Genomic DNA, 21542 nt, shown 5'->3' on the forward strand with positions numbered 1-21542 from the left:
TTAACTTTATTTAACTGACAAACATACAAAGAAAAGTGCTCCAATGTTTCCACTGACCAACTTAACTGTATTGTGTAAATATAAGCAAATTTTGATGGCTGCAACACACTCCTAAAAAGTTGGGAGGGACGCAAAATACAAGTGAAAAGATAATAGAATAAAACGAAAAGCACCTGGCATGTGTCAGGCAATACTGGGCGAAAAACTGCAGTATCCTCAATTCCCAAATGATTAAAAAAATCAATTAAAAGGAAAGGTGATGTGACTATTGCAGCCATCAAAATGTGTTTATATATATATATAATACAATTACATTGGTTAGTGAAAACATTGTAAATCTTTTCTTTGTATTTTTTGTCAGATAAATAAAGGTAAAAGATAATTATCAATCACAGATTGATTTACCTGAATTTTACAAATTGTCTCTTTTCTGGAAATGTGGTTGTATATTAGCATCCACACCAATGGACAAATACTTTATTTTTATCATAAGCACACACTGCTACTTTAAATGCACAAGCTTTAAATCCACAAAATTCTTTGGATTCTGGTTAAAAAGTGTTTTAAAGCGATTCCAAAAAATTTGTTTCTCTGTGCCATTAACATATTTATGGTTTGAACTCCACTATTCCTTAAAATGTACAACTATTTTTAAAACCATTTTCTTGGTAGGAATGGGCCTTATGCCTCCAAGCAATCAGGAATACAGTACTTTCAATAAGTGCCATTTATTCTGGAGAATCCTGATGTAAAAAAACTTTTTGAAAAACTGCCATTTATGAACTATTACTAAAAGGAATTGATGGCTTGAAACTGTAAAAAAAAAAAAAAGAAGCATAGATCACATAAAAAACTGCCTTTTCACTGGATATCATGAATCCACCAATCATCTTCCAGGAGGGAATTTGTTACGCAGTCAATTAGCTGATCTCATAGAGATTCTGTTGATCAGTCTTTTATTTGCTCAAGACTTCTGAACATTACATAAATTGTCCTATATATGCAGTTGTGTGTGATAGCCCATCCTACACCTGTCTTAGAGTTCAGAGCCAGACATCAGCCTCCTAAGCGTGTCTGACGACTCTGCTCGAACCCAGGGCTCTGTAGTGGCTGTATCAATGGAACTGGGCCTGCCAGGAGACGGCAGGGTAAAACGCTCATCACGATGACCAGCTTCATCTTCATCATCAAAGAAGCCCCCTAAACACATAATTGAAATAAGTTCTGCATCTTAAAAGAATCACAGAACATACACAGAGACAAACACACCTGCTGTGGTGTTGTGATGACCGAAGGCTTGTAGTCTCTTCATCCTGAGAGTGTTTGTGTCTCTGAGATTCCTTATACTGAAGGAATGCTGCTGTACCGGTTGCTTTTCTGCACCCTAAACACACATGTTCGCTTAGACATATTTTCCACTTCATATTGAAGTCAAAACAAAAGAATGGGAATAGTAGAGTGATAATCTAAACCCAAGTATGTAAGTTACTTCAAGATCACAACCCCAGATTACCCGCTCTTGACATTGGCTGCGTCCAAAATCGCAGCCAGTGTCTTGAGTAGGTTCTTATTTTGAATAAATATATTTTTTTAAACGTATGTTCTGTATAGACTTATAAATGTAATCCGGACGTACTACAGTCGCCATGTTTTTATTTTATGATCTACAGTGTCAGTTGTGTCGCATTACTGCCATTCACAAATCCTCTCCTATGGCATTATGGGATAGTAAAGTTTCTATCGTATGCACACTTCAGAATCTTACTCCAAACTTATTTTGTATTTGGGGTAGATAAAATCTAGCTAGAAAACATCAGTGTTTTTTAGCACCATCATTTCAACCACAGAAACGTTTCTCGGAAAATATAATGCTAGATGCGGTTGCGGTTGATGTTGGTTAAGTTGTGTAAGAGTGTTTAACATTAGCATATCATGAGTTGTGTGAAATGCAGTTGAGTTCTTTCTTTTTATGTATCGGACAATTCACGTTTGTTTGAAAATATCTGTAATAATGAAGCAACTGACACATGAACAAATAAAGACTGATAATAAAAATGGCATGCAATTTTGTCAGTATAAATTGTACTGTAGTCTATAAGAGTGTGAAGCCACTAGATTATGTTTAGACCTGAATTACCTGAAGGTTTGCTAGTCTGCGTCGTTCTCGTGCAGATGGTTTTGCAGGTTTCCTCTCAACATCTGGAGGAAGTGGAAAAGCAACTCCATTCTGATCTAATGGTAAATAATAAGACAACTGTAGACCAGCAGTCAACAGTGTGTATTCAAACACACACAAAAAACAGAATATGTAGTAAGAGAGTGATATTTAACTCTTTTTCAAAAACATCTCGTGAAATATTTGAAAAGTGTATTCATATTTTTCAAGTGTGTTCATATTCTTTAAAATAAATATCTCTTCATTTGATATTTTGTTATTTAATGAACAAACATTGCATACATTTTTAAGTGTGCCTTAAGTATCAAAAAAAAATTGGGGCCACTGTATATAATGAAATAAATGTTATTTAGTTATACTCAAACAATTAAAGATATGCGTGATCCCACCGATAAATTCACTCTCTGAAAGAAGCACAGATCCTCGTCCCCCCTCAACATCTCGGTTCCTCTGTGTGATAGAAAAACAGCACTGCCATGTTAAACATCATTCAGTCTTTAAGCATTAGTTTGCTTCAAAATGAGAAATTCCTTATTTTTTAACTCACCCCATCACATTCAAGATGTTCCTGTCTTTCTTTCTTCAGTTGAAAAGAAATGTTTTTTGAGGAAAACATTTCAGGATTTTTCGCCACACCATTGACTTCCATGGCAACCAAAATGTCGAAGGTTCAAATCAATGCAGTTTCAAAGGGCTTTAGAGGCTCTGCGCTATCCCAGATGAGGAATAGGGTCTAGCGAAAGGATCAGTTATTTAAAAAAAAAGAACTGATATATATTTTTAACCTAAATTGCTCATCTTAAGCTGCTCTGCGGCTCGCCAGATTGCCCAATCACATAAAAACATCACACTAGATATAGGCGGAAGTACCGCCTCAAGCGAACATGTGAGGACTAACGCAAACGCCTTTTATTAAAAAACCCTCCATTTTCAACTTTAAAATAGTTTGTCATCATTTTTACCTTATTTAATTGCTAAAGGGCGTTTGTATTAGTCTTTGCATGTGCGCTTTGTAAACATGGGGGCGATACTTCTGCCTACGTCTAGTGTGACCTTTTCGGCTTGATTGAGCAATCACTGGCGGGCCGCAGAGCAGCACAAGATGAGCAATTAAGTATATTCATTTTTAAAAAAAATCGCTATAAAGACCCTATTCCTCATCTGGGATGGCGCAGAGCCTCTAAATCCCTTCAAAGCCCTTTGAAACTGCATTGATTTGGACCTTCGACATTTTGGTTGCCATTGAAGTCAATGGTGTGGAGAAAAATCCTGGAATGTTTTCCTCAAAAAAACGTAATTTATTTTCGACTGAAGAAAGAAAGACATCTTGGATGAGATGGGCGTGAGTAAAATATCAAGAAATTTTCATTTTAAAGTGAACTTATCCTTTAACTCAGGATTTAAGTGGCTTCACAAGTACTTCTGGCACAGCAGAATACAAAGAAAATAACAAGCACAGGAAGTGAAAAAGCATGCCTTACATTCATAGTGAGAGAGGAAGACTGCCGTGTTCTAGGAAGAGGCATAAAGGTATCTGAGAAATAACAAAAAAGAGTGTCAGTTCCTGCATGAAAGATGAAGTGAGTTCTCATTTCGGACACTATATTTAATTGTAGCCAACTACAAATTAGTTTAATATGCTCTGATCTGCTTTAGAGTGAAATACCCCTGTACATGATGTCATCGGTTTTCTTTGAGCTGATTGGCTCAGTGCCACGGGAGGAGGGGCCTCGAACGGGCATTCGCAAGCGCGCCATGTCAAAAACATCCACCCTGGGCCTAAAAACACACGGAAAGCTATATTATAAAATAGTCAAAGCTTTCACAATGTTGCTTATATAAAAAATCAAGTACATAGTAAAAATATACAATTTATTGAAGAAAATTCATCAAAAGTAAACTTTTTTTTCAGGAGGATATAACCAAATGTGTTTTTTATGTGTTGCACATTGACAATGAAGTTTTACTGGACTGGAATGTCATAGTGTATTAATGTAGCCAATACTAATCAATCAGCATCTAGAACCAGAACTACTGTTTAAAGTTATATAATGTTTGTGATTATGATATTTTTGGATACATCAAGCAATTCTGAATGAAAACCTTACATTGGGTAAGACTAGAATACATGAACTATAAGTCTGAAAAGCTAAGCTGCCATTTGAGTTATTCTTTCATTTGTGTCTATATCTTTTAGATCAGTTTTGTAGTCATGCAATCCTACAATTCATTGGGCGTATTTCTGTTATGTAAACATCATCACATTTTATGCATGATACTTCCTAAGTATCATTTCCTTCCAGACAGTAAAATTAGTTTGAGAGATCACAGATGATTACTTAATGCTCATTAACTATAAAAAACAGCTCATTTAGTTGAACCAGTTAAAACCAGTACAAACCAGCCAAGCCTGGGAAAGGCTTATATACATGTCTCTGACACAGTACAACTGCAGTGACCTGCTGTATTCATGTAGCCTAGAAATCTAGACGCACTCTAGCGGCAGCAAATTTAATCTGCCCGCAAGCGTCGTCTAGGAACTCTCAATACCCTTCTGAGCTGTATTCGCCTAACTCTTGCCGGACCAATCACATCGTGTATAGAGTAGGTGGGAGGGGCCATAATGACGACGGCCGAGTTGCGTTTGCGTGCTTCTAGTAAACACAGAAACTGGCGAACGGCGGTCTTTCGAATCAGTTTTGACCGCAACTCAGGAAGACTTGGAGTTCAGCTTTTCTCTAAGAAAAGAACAAAGAGCGGCACTGAAGTCATTCTTAAAAAGGGAAGATGTGTTCTGAGTTTTGCTGACCGGATACGGCGAATGTTTAATCTATCAACAAGCTCTGTTTCACCTTCGTTGCTCTGGTTGGTTGTAGTGCTATCCTATCGCGTGCAGAGGGAGTTTGAAAGACAACCGTTTATCCCGCCCCTCGGATTGAGCCCTGTCTATGGTGAGTTTCCAGACCAAACATCTTGATGTGGGTCTGGCTTGTCAGGCTAGTATTCATGTACCGTAGGTTAACAAACAGGTCACATGTGGTAAAGTGTCAGACTAAAATATTACACTTTAAACATTATTGCACACTCATAAGAGCACACTGTACCTGTCAGTGAAGGGGGAGGGGAGAGGCTCCCACTCTGTCTGCAAGATCTGCTCCTCCAGACGCCATTGTTCACTGCGCAGATGTCTTCTTAACACACTCAGCTCATTAACAACCTCACTTCTGTCTTCTGAAGAGAAGACAAACAAATACATTAAACCCTCAAAAATTGACTAATTTGTAAGCAAACCAAACAATCTAAAAAAGTTCATAACACAACTAAAGTAAAGATCTAAAAATTGCAAATGAATAATCTTAAAAATTATATGTACTTAACGTCTTAGTCTATGAACTAAAGTCAATACCTAAAATCACCTACACTGTAGAGACTTCCCAAAATTATTAATGGCTTGACAATGGATGGACTAAATCATTTTTTAAATCAAATCTAAAATTGACAAGCAATTTCTGTAAGGGTCAGGTTTAGGGTGTAGCACATATTATTAGCCTAATATAAAAACAATAGGACATTCTCATCATGATATTACTCTCTGTTCTCTGATGGTTTCTGTGCTCACGAGATGGTGAAGTCCGAAACGGAGAGATTTCCTGAAGAATGTACAGAAATAAATGAGTGAAGAGAGCATGAGTTTTTACAATGTTTGTTTGTTTCAGTAAGTGTCTTGAGTTTAACGGAGTGTTTGTTACTGTAGCGTTTGAAGGGTTGCGGTGTTTGTTCTGTAAGGTAGGGATAGGAGGGGATGGCGCACGTTGAACCTAAAAAAGCATCACAACAACAAAACAGTCACACACAATCACTACTTCTATGGACAGCAGATTTAGGTCTATCATGACAACTCAGTTTAGCATGGTAATGGATATTACAATGTTGGTATGTTTGGTCCTGGCAAAATAGATCAGCTCCTGCTGTTGTCGTTGCTACTGCCAATACATACACAACAGGCAAAAAAGGCATGCTGCGTCTGTACAATATAGCATAGATTAACTACCTATAGCATATCTATAGAGGTGGAGCTGGGGAAGGTGGTTTTTGATTGTTGAGCAACGTGCTTATTGGCTACTGATACATCAGGAACTAATCAGCTGTGCCCTATAGAGAAGCGGTTCTCAAAGTGGTGGTGATAATTAGCCGAGCTGTGACCATTAGCCACGTGGTGTGTGAAAAAATGTGCGGCCCCACTTTATATTAGGTGGCTTTAAGCACTATGTACTTACATCGAAAAATAAGTACAATGTACTTACTGTGTTCAAATTGTATTGCAAAGCACTTTTGCTGATATTGAGGTGGGATACGGGTAGAGTTAGGGACAGGTGTGGGTCCGTTTAAGGGTAGGGTTAGGGACAGGTGTGGGTCAGTTTAAGGGTAGGGTTAGGGACAGGTGTGGTGGTGTGGGTCCGTTTAAGGGTAGGGTTAGGCGTAAGGGAAGTGACAACTGTGTAATTACAAATGTAACTACAGAAATTAATTACAGACGTAATTACATGCAGGTATTTTTAAAATGTAAGTACAATGTAAAAACATGTATGTACACAATAAGTGCCTTGTACCAAATGATTAATTAAAATGTTAGTACATAGTGGTTAAGGCCACCTAATATAAAGTGGGTCCTAATTTGCTATAGGCCTATCAAATTGTTCGGACTATAATTCGTATTTGTATCATCTAAAATGTTCTTATATTCCTAAATTACTTATATCAATCATTTAAAGTCAAATAAGCAAAAAGTTAACAAAATGTTACATTCAATTTAAATTCAATTCAGATTTTTTTTCGTACAGTGGATTTCAAAATACATATTGTTTCAAAGCAGCTTTACAGAAAATCCAAGTGTCTATGTTATAATTGTATTTATTTTTTAACATTGTTTTTATTGGGTTTTAAAGGACAACTCCGGTGAGAAATGAACCTAGGTGTAATAAACAGATGGTTACAGACTAGATCGTTCTCTGTGATTTGTTTTCATCGAATGTAAAGAGTTTCATCTCTAAAAACAGATTAGCTTATAACACTAGTCTATGGGGCACCGGGTAGTAAAATTAAATCGCTAGTTAATACCACTAACTAGGCTACAAATAGCCTCACACTAACACAGTAGCATAATGAGGGTCTCTACATGCAAACCGAAGCATTGAGAACGTTGTAAGTGTACAAACAGTTTAATAAGAAGATACTTTATAAACACAGCGCATTACGCATTCACGGACAGGCGCCATCTTGGAAAACAGTCTCGACTCGTCGAGCTACAAGCGCTGTTCTAAGTGATGAACTGTGACTTGGAATCTCATATGGTCCGTTGTTTCCGGAAGAAAACACTGAACACAACAGAGAAAATAAATAAATAAAAATAAAAATGTCCATGTTATTACATTTCACAAACTTAATTCCTATCGACCAGCTCACTTAGAACAGCGCTCGTGGATCGATTCGTCGAGACTGTTTTCCAAGATGGCGCCTGTCCGTGAACGCGTAATGCGCTGTATTTATAAAGTGTCTTCTTATTAAACTGTTTGTACACTTACAACGTTCTCAATGCGTCGGTTTGCATATAGGGTCCCTCATTATGCTACCGTGTTAGTGTGAGGCTATTTGGAGCCTTGTTAGTGGTATTAACTAGCGATTTATTTTTACTACCCTGTGTCTACCCTGTGCCCCATAGACTAGCGTTATAAGCTAATCTGTTTTTAAAGATAAAACTCTTTACATTTGATTTTCATGAAAACGCATCCCAGAGAACGATCTACTCGGTAACCATCTGTTAATTACCCCTAGGTTAATTTCTTACCGGAGTTGTCCTTTAATATTAAATATCAGTGCAAAATACAAAATAGACTGTACAGATTACTCCCAGTCTCTCACCCCCATTCAGTTTAAGTTTAATCACTGTTATAATTATAAGGGGGTCCTTGGAATATTTTATACCCTATAAGGGATCCCTGGTCCCAAAAGGTTTGAGAACTGTTATAGAGAATGATGTGACTGCAGCAGATTGAGTTAAAGGGATAGCTAACCCAAAAATGAAAATTCTGTCATCATTACATCACATTACATCATTCCAAACCTTTTAGGGTGAGTAAATGATGACAGAATTTTCATTTTGGAGAGAACTATCCCTTTAAAGACCTATCAGCCGGCCCTATCTAGAGTTTCATGGCAGAACTTTGCATCATATACAGCTTATGTGAAATATAGCTCACTGCAGAAAATTCACATCCACACTCAGAGAGAACCACACACCTGCTGCAGCCGTATTTGTCTCTCTTGCTCTTCTTCTTTGCGGAGAGCTGCTCTCTGTTTCTCTTCTTCGTCTTTTTTCTTTTTCTCTGCATCTCTCCGTCTCTCCTCCGCCAGACGAACAAGTTCTTCATTCTTCAGTTTTTGCTATAAAAGAATTTATATATAAAAAAAGTTTGTATGACAGTTAAATATAATAATCACAATTAAATCAATTGTTTAGTTTAGAGCAAGATAAGGAGATTTTTAATAATTGCATTAGGCCACTGATATTAAAAATGTCCTTTGGAAAATAGCCAGCTCCTCTTCATACTCTCTCCTGATTTTCTCTCTCTGTTCTGCCAGTCATCTGTCCTCCCTCTCCTCCTCTGCCCTCATCCGCTCTCTCTCCTCTGCTTGCTTCCTTTGGCTGTCTTTTATACAGCCAAAAACTACTTTGCTTGTATAAATTGGCGCAGAACTTTTTCATATTTTTTGCCATGAAATATATATTACAATTCTATAATAATCAACATTAAATCTACAGTCAATCATTTTCAATTTTCATTTAACATTTAAATGTGTTATTCAATTATTAGTGTTTTTTTTAAACATTAACTTTAAGTAAGAGCTAGGAAAGCTAATCTAAAAAAAAACATTAAAAACATTTTTACATGCACAATTTAATATCCACGCTAATACTGAAATTGACTCTGTGCATCCCAAAAAATACCACAGAGCAGGAGTGTGTGTGAGTCTAACCTCCATCTCTCTGCGTTTCCTGCTCTCCTGCTCCTCTTCATACTCTCTCCTGATTTTCTCTCTCTGTTCTGCCAGTCGTCTGTCCTCCCTCTCCTCCTCTGCCCTCATCCGCTCTCTCTCCTCTGCTTGCTTCCTTCGCTTCTCGTCCATCTAATGTCACACACACACAGAAAAACAACATACAAAGATCATGATGGCTTTTATATATAGGTACAGTGGGGTCCAAAAGTAAAAAAAAATTAACCACACTGAAAATCTAATTTAATCCTGCACATTTATGAATATGAGTTTGAGGAGTCTGTATGTTCATGTAGATACGTTACTTTTAAAAAATAAATAAAATTAATATGTCTCTTATGCTCAGCAAGGCTGCATTCATCAAAACTATAAAGCAGTAATATTGCGTAATATAACAATTTAAAAATTACTTTTCTATTTTAATGTATTTTAAAATGTCATTTATTCCTGTGATGGCAAAGCTGAATTTTCAGCACCATTACTCCAGTCCTCAGTCACATGATCCTTCAGAAATCATTCTAATATGCAGATTTTGGTGCTCAATTCTTATCATCATCGTGAAAAGAAGCTTAATATTGATGTGGCAACTTTGATTAAATTTAATCATTTTTTTCTAGATTTTTTGACAAATAGAACCTTAAAAATAATTTTTGATAAAATGTAAAATAAATTTCATGTGTCCATGCTGAATGAAAGCATTCATTTTGAACTTTGATTTTGAACGGCAGTGCAAATGTGTACCTGGTGTTTCAGGTAAGCTTTGTATTGGTCTTGATCCAGTTGTTGCTGGGGTGACAGCGTCTGATTGAACACATTTCCTCTTGCAAACTGTGGAGTGTGTGCCTCAACAAAACCTTTAGATACACGCACATACAACTAAGTTGAGAATGTAAACATTTTGCTCAAAGCACATCATACGTGTTTGCATGTGAACTAAAACACGTGTGCAAGAATGTTACCAGGCCTCTCCGGTCTTTGTGCTCCTGCTGCTGCATTCAAAAGGTGCATCTGCTTCAGATCAGCTACACACACACACACAAACACATCATTTCTATAGCCAGACATTCCATAGCTAACAAAATAGCTGGAGATGAGTCACAGTAAATGAGTCATACTGATAAGATTTCCAGTGCTGTCTCTGAGTGGTGCACCAGCTCCACCCCTTCCCCAGGGTTCATATGCTCTCATATCAGCTTCAAGTTCTGCATCTAGTCTTCTCTTCTCCTCTCTGTCCACCCTCCTCTGTGCGGCCCGTTCCTCTATCTACTCACGAGGCACACACACACACACACACGCATAAATAAACAAACTAAAAACTTGGAAATCTTCATTAAGAAGCGTTCTATTGCACTTTTCCAAGTAGAAAGTTAGACTAGACAAATAAATGCACAGCCATATTTAACAGACACACCCCTGTTGAAGACATCATAAAGAAATACTGTTCCAAAAAGGATATATCCAATAAGGACACACACCTGCTTTCTGAGCTCCTCTTTATAGCCGAGTCTGTTTTTCTGAGCATCATGTGCAGGAAACACAGAAATACCTGAACCCACACCTTCACTTTCACCCAGAAACCTCCTGAAACACACACAAGCAAATACAAAACACAATACCCCACAAATGAAGATGTGTATTAGCTGTCTGCATACAGGAAAATGGTTTGAAAGTCTATCTTTGATTGTGAAAAAAGGCTGAAGAAAGCAGGTTTTGGGTAATTAGGATTTGTTCAATTTAAATTTGTTTTACAATTAGAGTTTGTTCTGAATTGGTGGTAAATGCTTTTCAATTAAAAGGCACAATATGTAATAGGCTAATCCAAAACCACTAGAACAATGCTATATATTGGGTTGACTTATGTACTTATAGTATCCTTATTGTTTCCAAGAACGTTTAAATCCAGAGAATTAAGCAATTTTAAGTGTCCATGCGTCGCCTATCAAGGACATCCTCCCCCGCATTATCCACGATTTTATTTTGTAGAAACTGCTTTGATATATTAAATGTTTTATTAGTCAGATGAGCAACTGTTTGAATACATTTATCGACAGAAAACGAATCATTGTTATATAGTTCAACACAGTCTTTTTATTTAAATCAAATTTGCTTGATTTACCACGAGTACCATGTTTTAACATGACTAATAATGCCTAGCTTCCTGCAGCGTACAACAAGTGTTTTATAGTATCTGCGGAACAAAGTTGTTGAGATAATGGTGGCACTTAAGGTCTCTCCTTTGTAGGGTAGACCTAGCTTTTCAGCTTATCACTTAAAGAGATAGTTTACCCCAAAATATAAATGCTATCCTCATTTACTCCTTCTGATGTCGTTCCACACCTTCACAACTTTCTTTCTTTTGTGGAGCTACATTTTTAATAAAGAATGTTGGTAACCAAACAGTAATGGTGCCCATTGGATTCCACTGAAAGGACAAGAGAAATTTTCAAAATATCTTCTTTTGTGTTCCACAGAAGAACGCATTTCTGGAGTGAACTATCCATTTAAGCTGGGATGTTTTGATGTACCCATACACAACTAACTAACTTGTCCCTAATTTGTTTGTATCAGTTGGTTCTAACACAAGATCTTAATAAATAAGGTTAGTCTGTAGAAGAGTAGTTGCCATTAGTTTGAAAATACAGGAGAAACTGGATATTGTTTGTGTCTAATGCTGCATTGCAGACAAGTCGGAATTCAGATTTTTTTTCTACTTGGAAATAACACCTGGAATGCTGCTCAATGTCCGATATCCTACTTGTGAACTCATGAGGCAAGTCCTGCTTCTAACAAGCATAGTGTGAAACTAACTTACATCAAATGTAAAAAAAAAAAAAACTTTTAAACATTAAAACCTTTCAACATTAAACATTAACCCTGGTTTAAAGGTGCACTATGCAACTTTTGGTCCACTGGAGGGCGCCTATTCTAAACGACTCGCGAGTACCGGGACTTTTATTATGACGGGACAGAACACAGTCACCGGGCGCCCGCACTTCCGCTTTTTCCGGTCAGGTAAAAACAGCTATTTTTATCATATCAGATACATTTAAGGGGCCAAGGGCTTCGGCCATCCGTCCACTCTCTTCCCTGAAAGGAAATGAAGTAGTGGGTTGTACTTTCCACACGATTGACATCAGGTTCAAGTACGCCAGGTTGGCTGGTGGTTATGTTGCCCGCATACCGCCTCCCATGCCCGAGACTGGTATTACGATACCTGTCGGGCCGGGGCTAGTAATGCTACTGCTAATTAAGGTTGATATCTCTGCAGCACTATAACTTGACATTTTTTTAATGACATCATCACCCTTATTTCTTCTCATTCTTTTGATGCGTGTAGGTCATTATTTGGATATTTTTACCTCAATTTTTACAGATGGCACCTTTAACAGACAAGGCTTAAACTAGTCCTGTACTAAAATGCATTTTTGAGTTGTTTCAATTGAAAGAAACTTACACTTTTATATCCTAAAATGTGTGGTTTTGTGGCTTTAGATGCACACCAGTAATGTTTTTTTTCTAGGGCATGGTTAAAAAAATAACTTAAATTTTCTAATTGAACTAAGACCTAATCCTAGCTTAGCCTAAACCCTGTCTGTGAAAATGGGCCTAAGATTATATAATGATAATTTAATTTTTGTTTTTGTAATTTTTGCTTTTGCAGTTTCAGTTTTTGCTGTATAACTGACACAAAAACATGAAATGTTCTCCTTGGGTCATGACGACATCATGTGGTCACAATGTGTAATTCACTGCAACTCACTGAGGTCTAAAGTGGGACATTTCAACTTGGATATTCCCACCAGACCTCAACTCGAACATGGCATTAAACATGATACATTGTTATGTAGAGAATTTTAATATTATTATTAAAAAAATTGCTTGAAAGTTAGCGAGAAGTTATCAATACTCAGACTGATGCTGGACAACTTTACCTGGTGTTAATGTCTGCTTCTAAACAAACACAAATTACAATCAGAAATGCGTATGGAAAATTGCATTTGTGTGAGTGTCTGTGTCGGCTGCACTCTTACTGTCTGGGAGTGTTGTGAGGACTGAGTGGGTGTGGCTCTCCTGATGATGTTGGAAACAAAACGCCCGCTATTGGTCCATCTGTGGAAACACACACACACTCATGATGTAGCACCAGTGGGAATCAACTGAAAAGCTGAACAGTTTTCATGCTGAATGGATCAAACTGGTTTTGCTGCAGGATCCAAAAAACACAATACACTTCCAACATTGTTTAAAGCACAAAAGTAAACAAAAATGTCCTCAAAAATGAACAATGAAATGCATTATTTGGTTCATAAATGTTGATGTTTCGTGCTCTCATCAGCAAATAATTTACACAAAAAAAACTTATTTCAAGTAAACATATATATAATGTAGTAATTTGTGTGTCTTACAAGCTCTGCTGGGGCTCAGCAAACTCTCAGAATCATTATTTGGAGACTTATAGGCATCTGCAAGGAATGGGAGGTGAGTAGGGACAAAAGGCCTCCTGCAGGGAAGGAAAAAAACTTCAGTGACTACTAAAAAAAAGTACACTGTACAGTTTAAAAGTACAGCATGTGTGAATTTGTGTGTTTGTGCACTTATATCGATGCATACCTGCACAGAGACAGAGGGTCTGTCCTGTATTGCAGAGGACCCTCTGGAGGCTCGGCAGTGTCCAGGCGGAAGACATCATCCCTAGGTTGCTTTCTGTATGCAGTCGCCTCACTCACACAAAGATGCTGTACAAGAACAGACCAGAAAATCAACATAAGAACATCACCAAATATGAGCGCACACTCACAAATACACATCTTGTTACCTTTTTCTCAGCATCCATTATTTTCTGAAGTCTCAGGTCCAGTTCCTTCTCCCTAAAGACAGTTAAATTACAGGGATAGTTCATGAAAGCTGCATAAACATTCTACCTAACATCTTTTTTATGATCCATGAAGAAGAAGTGAGATTTTGTAACGTCCTGAGGGTAAGTAAAGGATATCAGAATTGTACATTTTTTCCATTAAACAATTTCAATGGAAACATTTTTATTTTTACTTGAAAAAGGTTTATTTTTCGAGGAAATGATGGTCGTCATTGATGGCAATTTTGAATGAGCACACCTCCTGTGACACTGTTTCTCTGCAATCTGTTCCTGTAGTTCACGTCTATAACGCTCCTTTCTCCTCTTCTGCATGGCCTCCAAATCTGTTGCACCTGTCAATCAAATTCAGCCATGTCAGAAGCCTGAGCCTCAGTTAAAGGTATAGTTCACTTAAAAATGAAAATTAGGTCTTCATTTACTCACATTCATGTCATTCCAAACCTGTGTGACTTTATATCTTTTGCGGAACACAAAAGAAGATATTTGGAGAACATAATAAAACTAAACAGTTATAGGAACGACATGAGGATGAGTAAATTCACTTTTGGGTGAACAATCCATCAGAATCATTCTTCATTGAATGAAGCATCACTTCTCCAGTTATTGAGCCAATTAAAACAGTAACAAGGTCTTCTTGGCAATCAGAATCGCAATTTTGAACTCTCACCTATTAGGAGTCCAGTGGTGTAAACTGTATCCTCACTGGCCGCAGATACAGATCTGTCATTGGCTTGGGTCGCAACGGATGCCGACATTCTACAACAGTAAAGGAGCAGTGATAAATGTGGTCCAAACCATTCTGCCATTCAAAATACTAATAAATAAAAGTGGCCAGTTTGCCAATACTGTAAAAGTAGAAATCGTATCTGTGAACATGTCTTTTACCTGTTCCTGTGCTGTAGTTTGCTCGTGTGATGTCCTGTCTCCGAGTACAATTCTTCCCTTCTTATGAGCAACAAAAAAATAAAGAGAATACCATTAATACACGGCCATTACATTTAATCATTTAGCAGACGCTTTTATCCAAAGCGACTTACAAATGAGGAGAGCAATAGAAGCAATGAAACAAACAAGGGCAACAGCCTGCAAGTGCTGTAACAAGTCTCAGTTAATCGGGCACAGTACACATAGTACAGTACACATATTAATTTTTTTATGTTTTTAAATAGGCAATAGGCAAATGATTAAGAGTCTATGACTGGATCAATATTGGAGTGATTAATATGTTTTTTTTTTTTACCATGTTATATGTTTGGCAACAGTTCTTAACTAGAGCAGATCTGGCAACCCGGATGCTGAAACACTACTGACTTTGTGATTGGTAGATAGGTGGAGGGTGGAGCTTCAGGCCAAAACACAACATGTCAACATCAACATCAGTTGAGGGCTGAAACAACAACTTTTAAATGACAATATCCTGGCCGGACTACTGTTGTCAGTGATATAAGTATTTGAAATTAACATGATTTCTTAATGTCTAGCGACATATCAGGGCCATTTTATGATTACAAGTCTTTGGGATGTGCTGGAGGAGACTTTACAGAGTGCTGGAGTCTTGCCTTCTCAATACAAGATCTGGACCAACAATGTACGCACCTCTTGATGAAAGTAAACATTGTGATGTTATTTCCTAGCCTGGATGCCAGCCGAACTTAGCCCCGCCCACAAAAATTTTAGGTCGGGCAGTTCGGTCTGGCCTCACTCCAAAGAGGATTAATTATCCCCCAACAGAAACTGTTCGGACCAATGAAATCATCAGGGCGGGCTTTAGACGATGACGGACAGATGATAATCAGTAACGTAACCATGCACGTCATCAAAGGGGCTTGGATTATATTTTTTTGAATCCTAAACGGAAAACTAGTTTGTATATGCATCACCGTCACAATTTCTCTCAGAAATGATGATCATGTTGGGTAAGTACTCTGTGTATCATTAAAAAAATATATTTTTTTACAACACCGGCAAAGATCGTGTATTCCAGCCTGATTCCAGCGCACGAGCAGACAGGGTTGCCAAGTTTTTACAACAAAACCGGCCAACTACTAGCCCTAAAATATAGCTTCTCGGGGGGTTCTCCGGGGGAAAAATGGCGTTTGGGGGGTGAAATGTGTGTTATTTTGGCAAGGTTGCCTGCTAAAATTTGCACTCATGGGTCTATATATCACATAATAGTCGCTTCAACCCGCGTACATAGAAAACACCCCGCGGGGAAAAGAACACGGATTTGGCAACACAGTGCAGTTGAACTATGTTGACATTTGACAATGTGTCGTTTCGTTGCTCTGATTGGTTGTAGGTCTATCCAATTGAGGTCTTTCCTGGTTCGGTTGAAACACGCCCCATAATCACAATCCAATGGAGCATTTTCAGACTCATATTCTGACTAGAATTGAGTATGACCACGTCAGGCTAGTTATTTCCATCAAGAGGTGCATACATTTTTTATCAAGATTTTCAGCATTTGCCTATTTAAGTACAAACAGCAACTTTTTAAACTGGGCAATGTATATAATATATACAAACTAAATACATAATCTACAGAAAATAATGAAATAAATAGATACAAATATAAATAATATACAATAAAAATGGGGTTTCAGATTCAGTCTATAGAGAACACAATAATAATGGCACATGAGTCACCAATAATAAACATCTCTCTCTGTCCTCACCTGTTTGCTGTCTTGGTGTCTCTCTCTTTCTGATGTCGCCTCCCTTGTAAAAGTATGAGTTCTTCATCACTGCAGTCTTCCTCAGAGCTACACAAACCCCATCCCAGACCACACACCTCTGTAAGGGTGGCCACATTCCTCACACGGACCGTCTGAAAAAGCGAGCAAGCATTTTGTGAGCAAGAGACAAACCCTTACAAAACAGCACACTGGCAGAGCCATGGTACAGTAATAAAACCAGATGGTAATTTATAATATAGTAGCAGATGACGAGGCTTTTTTTATGGAAAGACAGATATCAGAAGGATTGGACAGTGGGGTATTACAAAGTATTACCCTTTTGGTATGCACAAAAACATGTTAATCCCATTGTACTCTTTAGTAGACAAAAGTTGTGTTAAATAAAATCAAAAATCACTTTTTGCTTTACTGTATCAGAACATTCAGTTGTCCGGCATGACAGCAAATATCAAAAATTTGTGAAAGCAACAGATATGAAAGTGAAATCTCAACCACACAGAACAGTAAATGTGCAGTCCCTTGTGAAAAAGAACAAAAAAAGTACTTATTGTGGAAAAATACCCCTAAAAATTATATATTTAAGTTTAAAACTAAATGTAATGTTTTCTGACACTTAATTGCTTACACTTAATTAGTTTTCAATTAAATGAAAATATATTATATTTGCAATTTATATTGACGCAACTGACACTTTGACACTTCAAAAAGTTAATTAAGAGATCGTAAAACGAATCCATTATAAATTGGGCGGTAGCCAAATTTTCTGAAGAGACACAATTTGCTGAACAGATTAAATTTAGGCTTTTATCCACATAACTTTTTTAAGGTGTCAAAGTGGAAGTTATGTAGCTGTCAATTCAGATTACGGACCTGGAACAGATTTTATTAAACAAATATCTTAATTTGTGTTTCCAAAGATGAACAAAAGTCTTATGGGTTAGTGACAACACAAGGGTGAAATGATGACAGAATTTGTATTTTGGGGTGAATTAACCCTTTTAAGTGTGTTTAGAAAGGTCCTCACTCTAAGTGCAGTATTTAATAGTATTTATTTTATATTATATATTTTATTTTATATTATATCTGCAAGTAAAGTTTAAAAAAATTATATATATATACAAAGCTTATGTTGAGCATTGTAATGTTTGAAGTGGATGTCAGAAATGTCAGAAGACTGGGGAATTTTTAAATGAGCGTTTCATTCATAAATCCGTGAGATCGTACCCTCATGCTGTGAAACTACAAAATGGAAGACAGAACACAACAAGCTCAGCGCTGAAAGGGGGCGTGGCTACATACAGTCATACAAGGAGACAAACAAACAATCAGGCTTTTGATCCAGTACTGTACCCTGGGTATTCTTCTTCTCTCTGGAACTGTGTGAATGTCACCAGCATCCCAGTGATCTTTCTGCAAGAGACACGAAGACTCTAGATTAGGGTCTCATTCACTAAGTATGTGTTCACACAAATTTGTCTGTGAAAAATACTTTCCCAAACAAATCATGATTCACCAATAACATTTGTACAAAAAATTATTCTACATATAAAAAAAATTAACTGAAACCACACATACGAGTTAAGATTAAATTTTATACATAGATATTTCACCTTGAAGGGTTAGTTCACCTAAAAATGAAAATTCTGTCATTAATCACTCACCCGCATGTCGTTCCAAAACCATAAGACCAATCTTTATAACAAAAATTTAAATATCTTTGATGAAATCTCAGACCTTTCTGACCCCTCCATTGAGCAATTTAATTTAGACTTTCAAGGCACAGAAAGGTAGTAAAGACATTGTTAAAGGTCCCGTTCTTCGCGATTCCATCTTTCAAACTTCAGTTAGTGTGTAATGTTGCTGTTAGAGCATAAATAATACCTGTCAAATTATAAAGCTCAAAGTTCAATGCCAAGCGAGATATTTTATTTAACAGAAGTTCCCTTTCAAAGCCTACAGCGAACGGCCGGTTTGGACTACAGCAGGAAGTGCAGGGATGTAATGACGTCACTAGAACCGTTTGTTGACTAACAAGAACACGCAAAAAATGGGGTGTGGTCTTGTTGCTCTCCCACGTGGAGAAGAGCGCGCATTCAGCGCTTGCATCTCCCCGTTATGGTAAGAGGCGGGACCTTTCCGGGCAAAGTGCGCTAAGCTGCTGTCCAATCACAACACGGGAAGCGCTGGCCCAATCAGAACTCGTTACGTGTTTCTGAAGGAGGGACTTCCTAGAACAAGGAAATCATCAGGCCGTTTTTAGGACAGAGAAAACAGCGCTGTACAGATAAGTAAATTGTGTGGAAAATACTGTGTTTTTTTACACGCGAAACATGAACTCATGTTATATTGCACACTGTAAACACAATCAAACCTTTCGAAAACACGCGAAGAACGGGACCTTTAAACTCGACCATATGACCAAAGTGGCTCAACCCTAATTTTATGAAGCGTTGAGAATACTTTTTGTGGGCAAAAAACAAACAAAAATAACTTTATTTCACAATTTCTTCACATCTCTGTCAGTCTCCTACGCTGATGATGTAGTAAATATAGTGCAGCACTTCAGAGTTACGCCAGAACGTTGGCTTACCATTGGTCGAAGCTGTTCACATGAGCATGTGTGTGATGCTGGCCAATGTAAGATGTGTAGGAGACTGACACAGACAAGAATAATGTCTGTTATTTTTGCCCACAAAAAGTATTCTCGTTGAATCATAAAATTACGTTGAACCACTGGACTCATTTGGACTATTTTAACAATATTTTTACCACCTTTCTTGGCCTTGAAAGTGTTAATTTAATTGCTGTCTATGGAAAGGTCAGAGAGCTCTCGAATTTCATCAAAAATATATTCATTTCTGTTCCGAAAATAAACGAAGGTCCTATGGTTTTGGAACTAATGAAAGAATTTTCGTTTTTGGCTGAACTATCCCTTTAAATATATTTCATCATATACAGTGAAGAGTAAAAAAGGAGCATTTAAGCTTGAGCTGCAAAGTTTCTCTGTACAACAATGCAGATGCACGTATGTACAGCTAACTAATGAGACATCTATAATCTGGGTATTTATTAGAGGTGTCTAATGTGTATTATAGACTAACCTCAAACATGCAGCCACTTTGCATTTACAATACTCCAAATGCATTACTATTAGAATAAGGTTTAGAAGAAAATTAAGAAATTCACATGCTTTAAGATGGAGATTTTTCAAGAGTAATTCTCCAGTGTGCACAAATACAAATTATCCAGGCAATTATTACTGAATAAGACCCACTGTCTTTGAATACTGATATTTAAGGATCTTAATGGGCTTCATTTGGTACAGGGCCCAAGTGTGCATGTGTGTATAAGTGTGTCTCACCTCTGCCATGTATTTTCTGTAATCTTTCCTAAGCTCTTCTTGCAGTTTGTGTTTCTTTCGCTCATATTCCTCCCCGAGCGGCAGACTCACTCCATCTACACGATGAAATTATACATACACACCTTTAAAACCAGGTATGTATATAACAGAAATTTAATTAAAACCGTATTAACAGTAGTTCAGAACTGTACCTTGCTGACTTGCGCGTGGAGGGATGTTCTCTTTCTGGAGAATGTGGCCTGTCCGCCTCTGATACAACACAAAAATGAAACAACATTACAACAATGACCAATCAAACATGCTTTCATTATCCCAATCACCAACTCTCACCCTCATTTCCATGTAAGGGGGCTCCTGTTCCAGACAGGCCTTCTCTTCGGCTATCTTAGTCTTCTGATCTTCCAGAAACTTCTCCAGTATCTCATCCATCTGGAATACATGCAAATATTAAAGCAAAGCAAAGCACATCAAACATAAACAGCGCCACCTGTAGATACATATAACCTATTATTCATAAACAATATAGGTAACACTTTACAATAAGGTCCTATCTGTTATAATAGTAAACTGTTATAAAAGTAATATAATAGTAACTAATAGTAAACAAACGAAACTTTACTGTAAAATGTTAGACATTAAAGTAACAGTAAGCAAATATTTTAAGGCATTTCATCTAATTTAATGACATTGAGACATCTTTAGGTAAGGCGTGGGTGTCCAAAAACTGATGAAACAAATTAGTAACCATTACTGCCTCGCATAAACCTCTGATGCATGCACACATATACATATTACACAATGAGAGAAAGTGCAGGTTACACACCTCTCTGAACTCCTCCTGGTGCTGAAGTTCAGTTTAATCCTCGGATGGCACGACTCTGAAACTGAATACATCTGTTCTTCCACTCCACAAAAGCACCATTTGATCAGATCACACCGACATCCGACATGTTAAATAAAGTGACTTAAAGTGTTTTATATACTAAATCTAAGATCTTAGCTGATATCTAAAGCGAACTGATAATCTCAACAGCAAATGTACTGTCCAGGTTTCATTGGGTAAAGGGATTAAACGTGTCATCTGATAGCTGGATCTGTTCATGTGTTGGAAATAATCATAATAATGTTTTAAATAAACCATATATTTTTGTATTTTATTGGATTGTCCTGCTCTCTAACCACCGGTCACACTTGACATATAGAGCTCCTCTATCCCATCTTTTTGTCTTCCACTTCCTCTCTTCCGCTATTCCTGTTTTCCTCTCGCTGCTGCTGCTGACGCTCGGGTAGGCTTCGCTGTTCGGTCGTGACGTCGTGACGTTGTCTAAAGCCGAACCGGAAAAGGCCTTGGATTTAGAATAAAGGTTCTTTATTTTGTAT

General features: G+C 37.4%; 1 protein-coding gene across 3 annotated transcripts; it reads right to left on the minus strand.

Moving 5' to 3' along the window:
- Positions 1-174: 174 nt before the first annotated feature.
- cspp1b (centrosome and spindle pole associated protein 1b) lies at positions 175-21542 on the minus strand. Of its 3 annotated transcripts, none has more exons than XM_067452504.1 (28): positions 20986-21542; positions 20493-20591; positions 20354-20411; positions 20163-20257; positions 18152-18211; positions 16781-16932; positions 14991-15047; positions 14773-14861; positions 14344-14437; positions 14046-14097; positions 13841-13965; positions 13636-13730; positions 13261-13339; positions 10705-10810; positions 10345-10492; positions 10189-10251; positions 9971-10083; positions 9212-9361; positions 8474-8617; positions 5926-5994; positions 5766-5826; positions 5281-5407; positions 3843-3955; positions 3658-3710; positions 2566-2626; positions 2138-2232; positions 1270-1384; positions 175-1200 (listed from the first exon to the last, which is right to left on the minus strand). In XM_067452504.1, the coding sequence occupies exons 2-28, from the start codon at positions 20589-20591 to the stop codon at positions 1037-1039; spliced, it is 2637 nt and encodes an 878-aa protein (XP_067308605.1). In that variant the 5' UTR covers positions 20986-21542; the 3' UTR covers positions 175-1036. The 3 variants fall into 3 exon arrangements, with proteins under 3 accessions (XP_067308605.1, XP_067308604.1, XP_067308606.1); XM_067452503.1 differs by having other exon boundaries at positions 14991-15050; positions 20986-21541; XM_067452505.1 differs by lacking the exon at positions 14991-15047 and having other exon boundaries at positions 20986-21541.

Source organism: Pseudorasbora parva, chromosome 9 (genome assembly GCF_024679245.1).
Source record: "Pseudorasbora parva isolate DD20220531a chromosome 9, ASM2467924v1, whole genome shotgun sequence".
Classification (NCBI taxonomy): Eukaryota; Metazoa; Chordata; class Actinopteri; order Cypriniformes; family Gobionidae; genus Pseudorasbora; species Pseudorasbora parva.

Excerpts from the sequence above, each read along its gene's own strand:
- cspp1b (XM_067452503.1), bottom strand. The coding sequence starts at position 20,591 with ATGGATGAGATACTGGAGAAGTTTCTGGAAGATCAGAAGACTAAGATA. Across the intron at positions 13,340-13,635 it reads GCTGAGCCCCAGCAGAGCTT|ATGGACCAATAGCGGGCGTT; the intron begins GTAAGACACACA and ends GTGTTTCCACAG. Across the intron at positions 9,362-9,970 it reads AAGCTTACCTGAAACACCAG|ATGGACGAGAAGCGAAGGAA; the intron begins GTACACATTTGC and ends GTGTGACATTAG.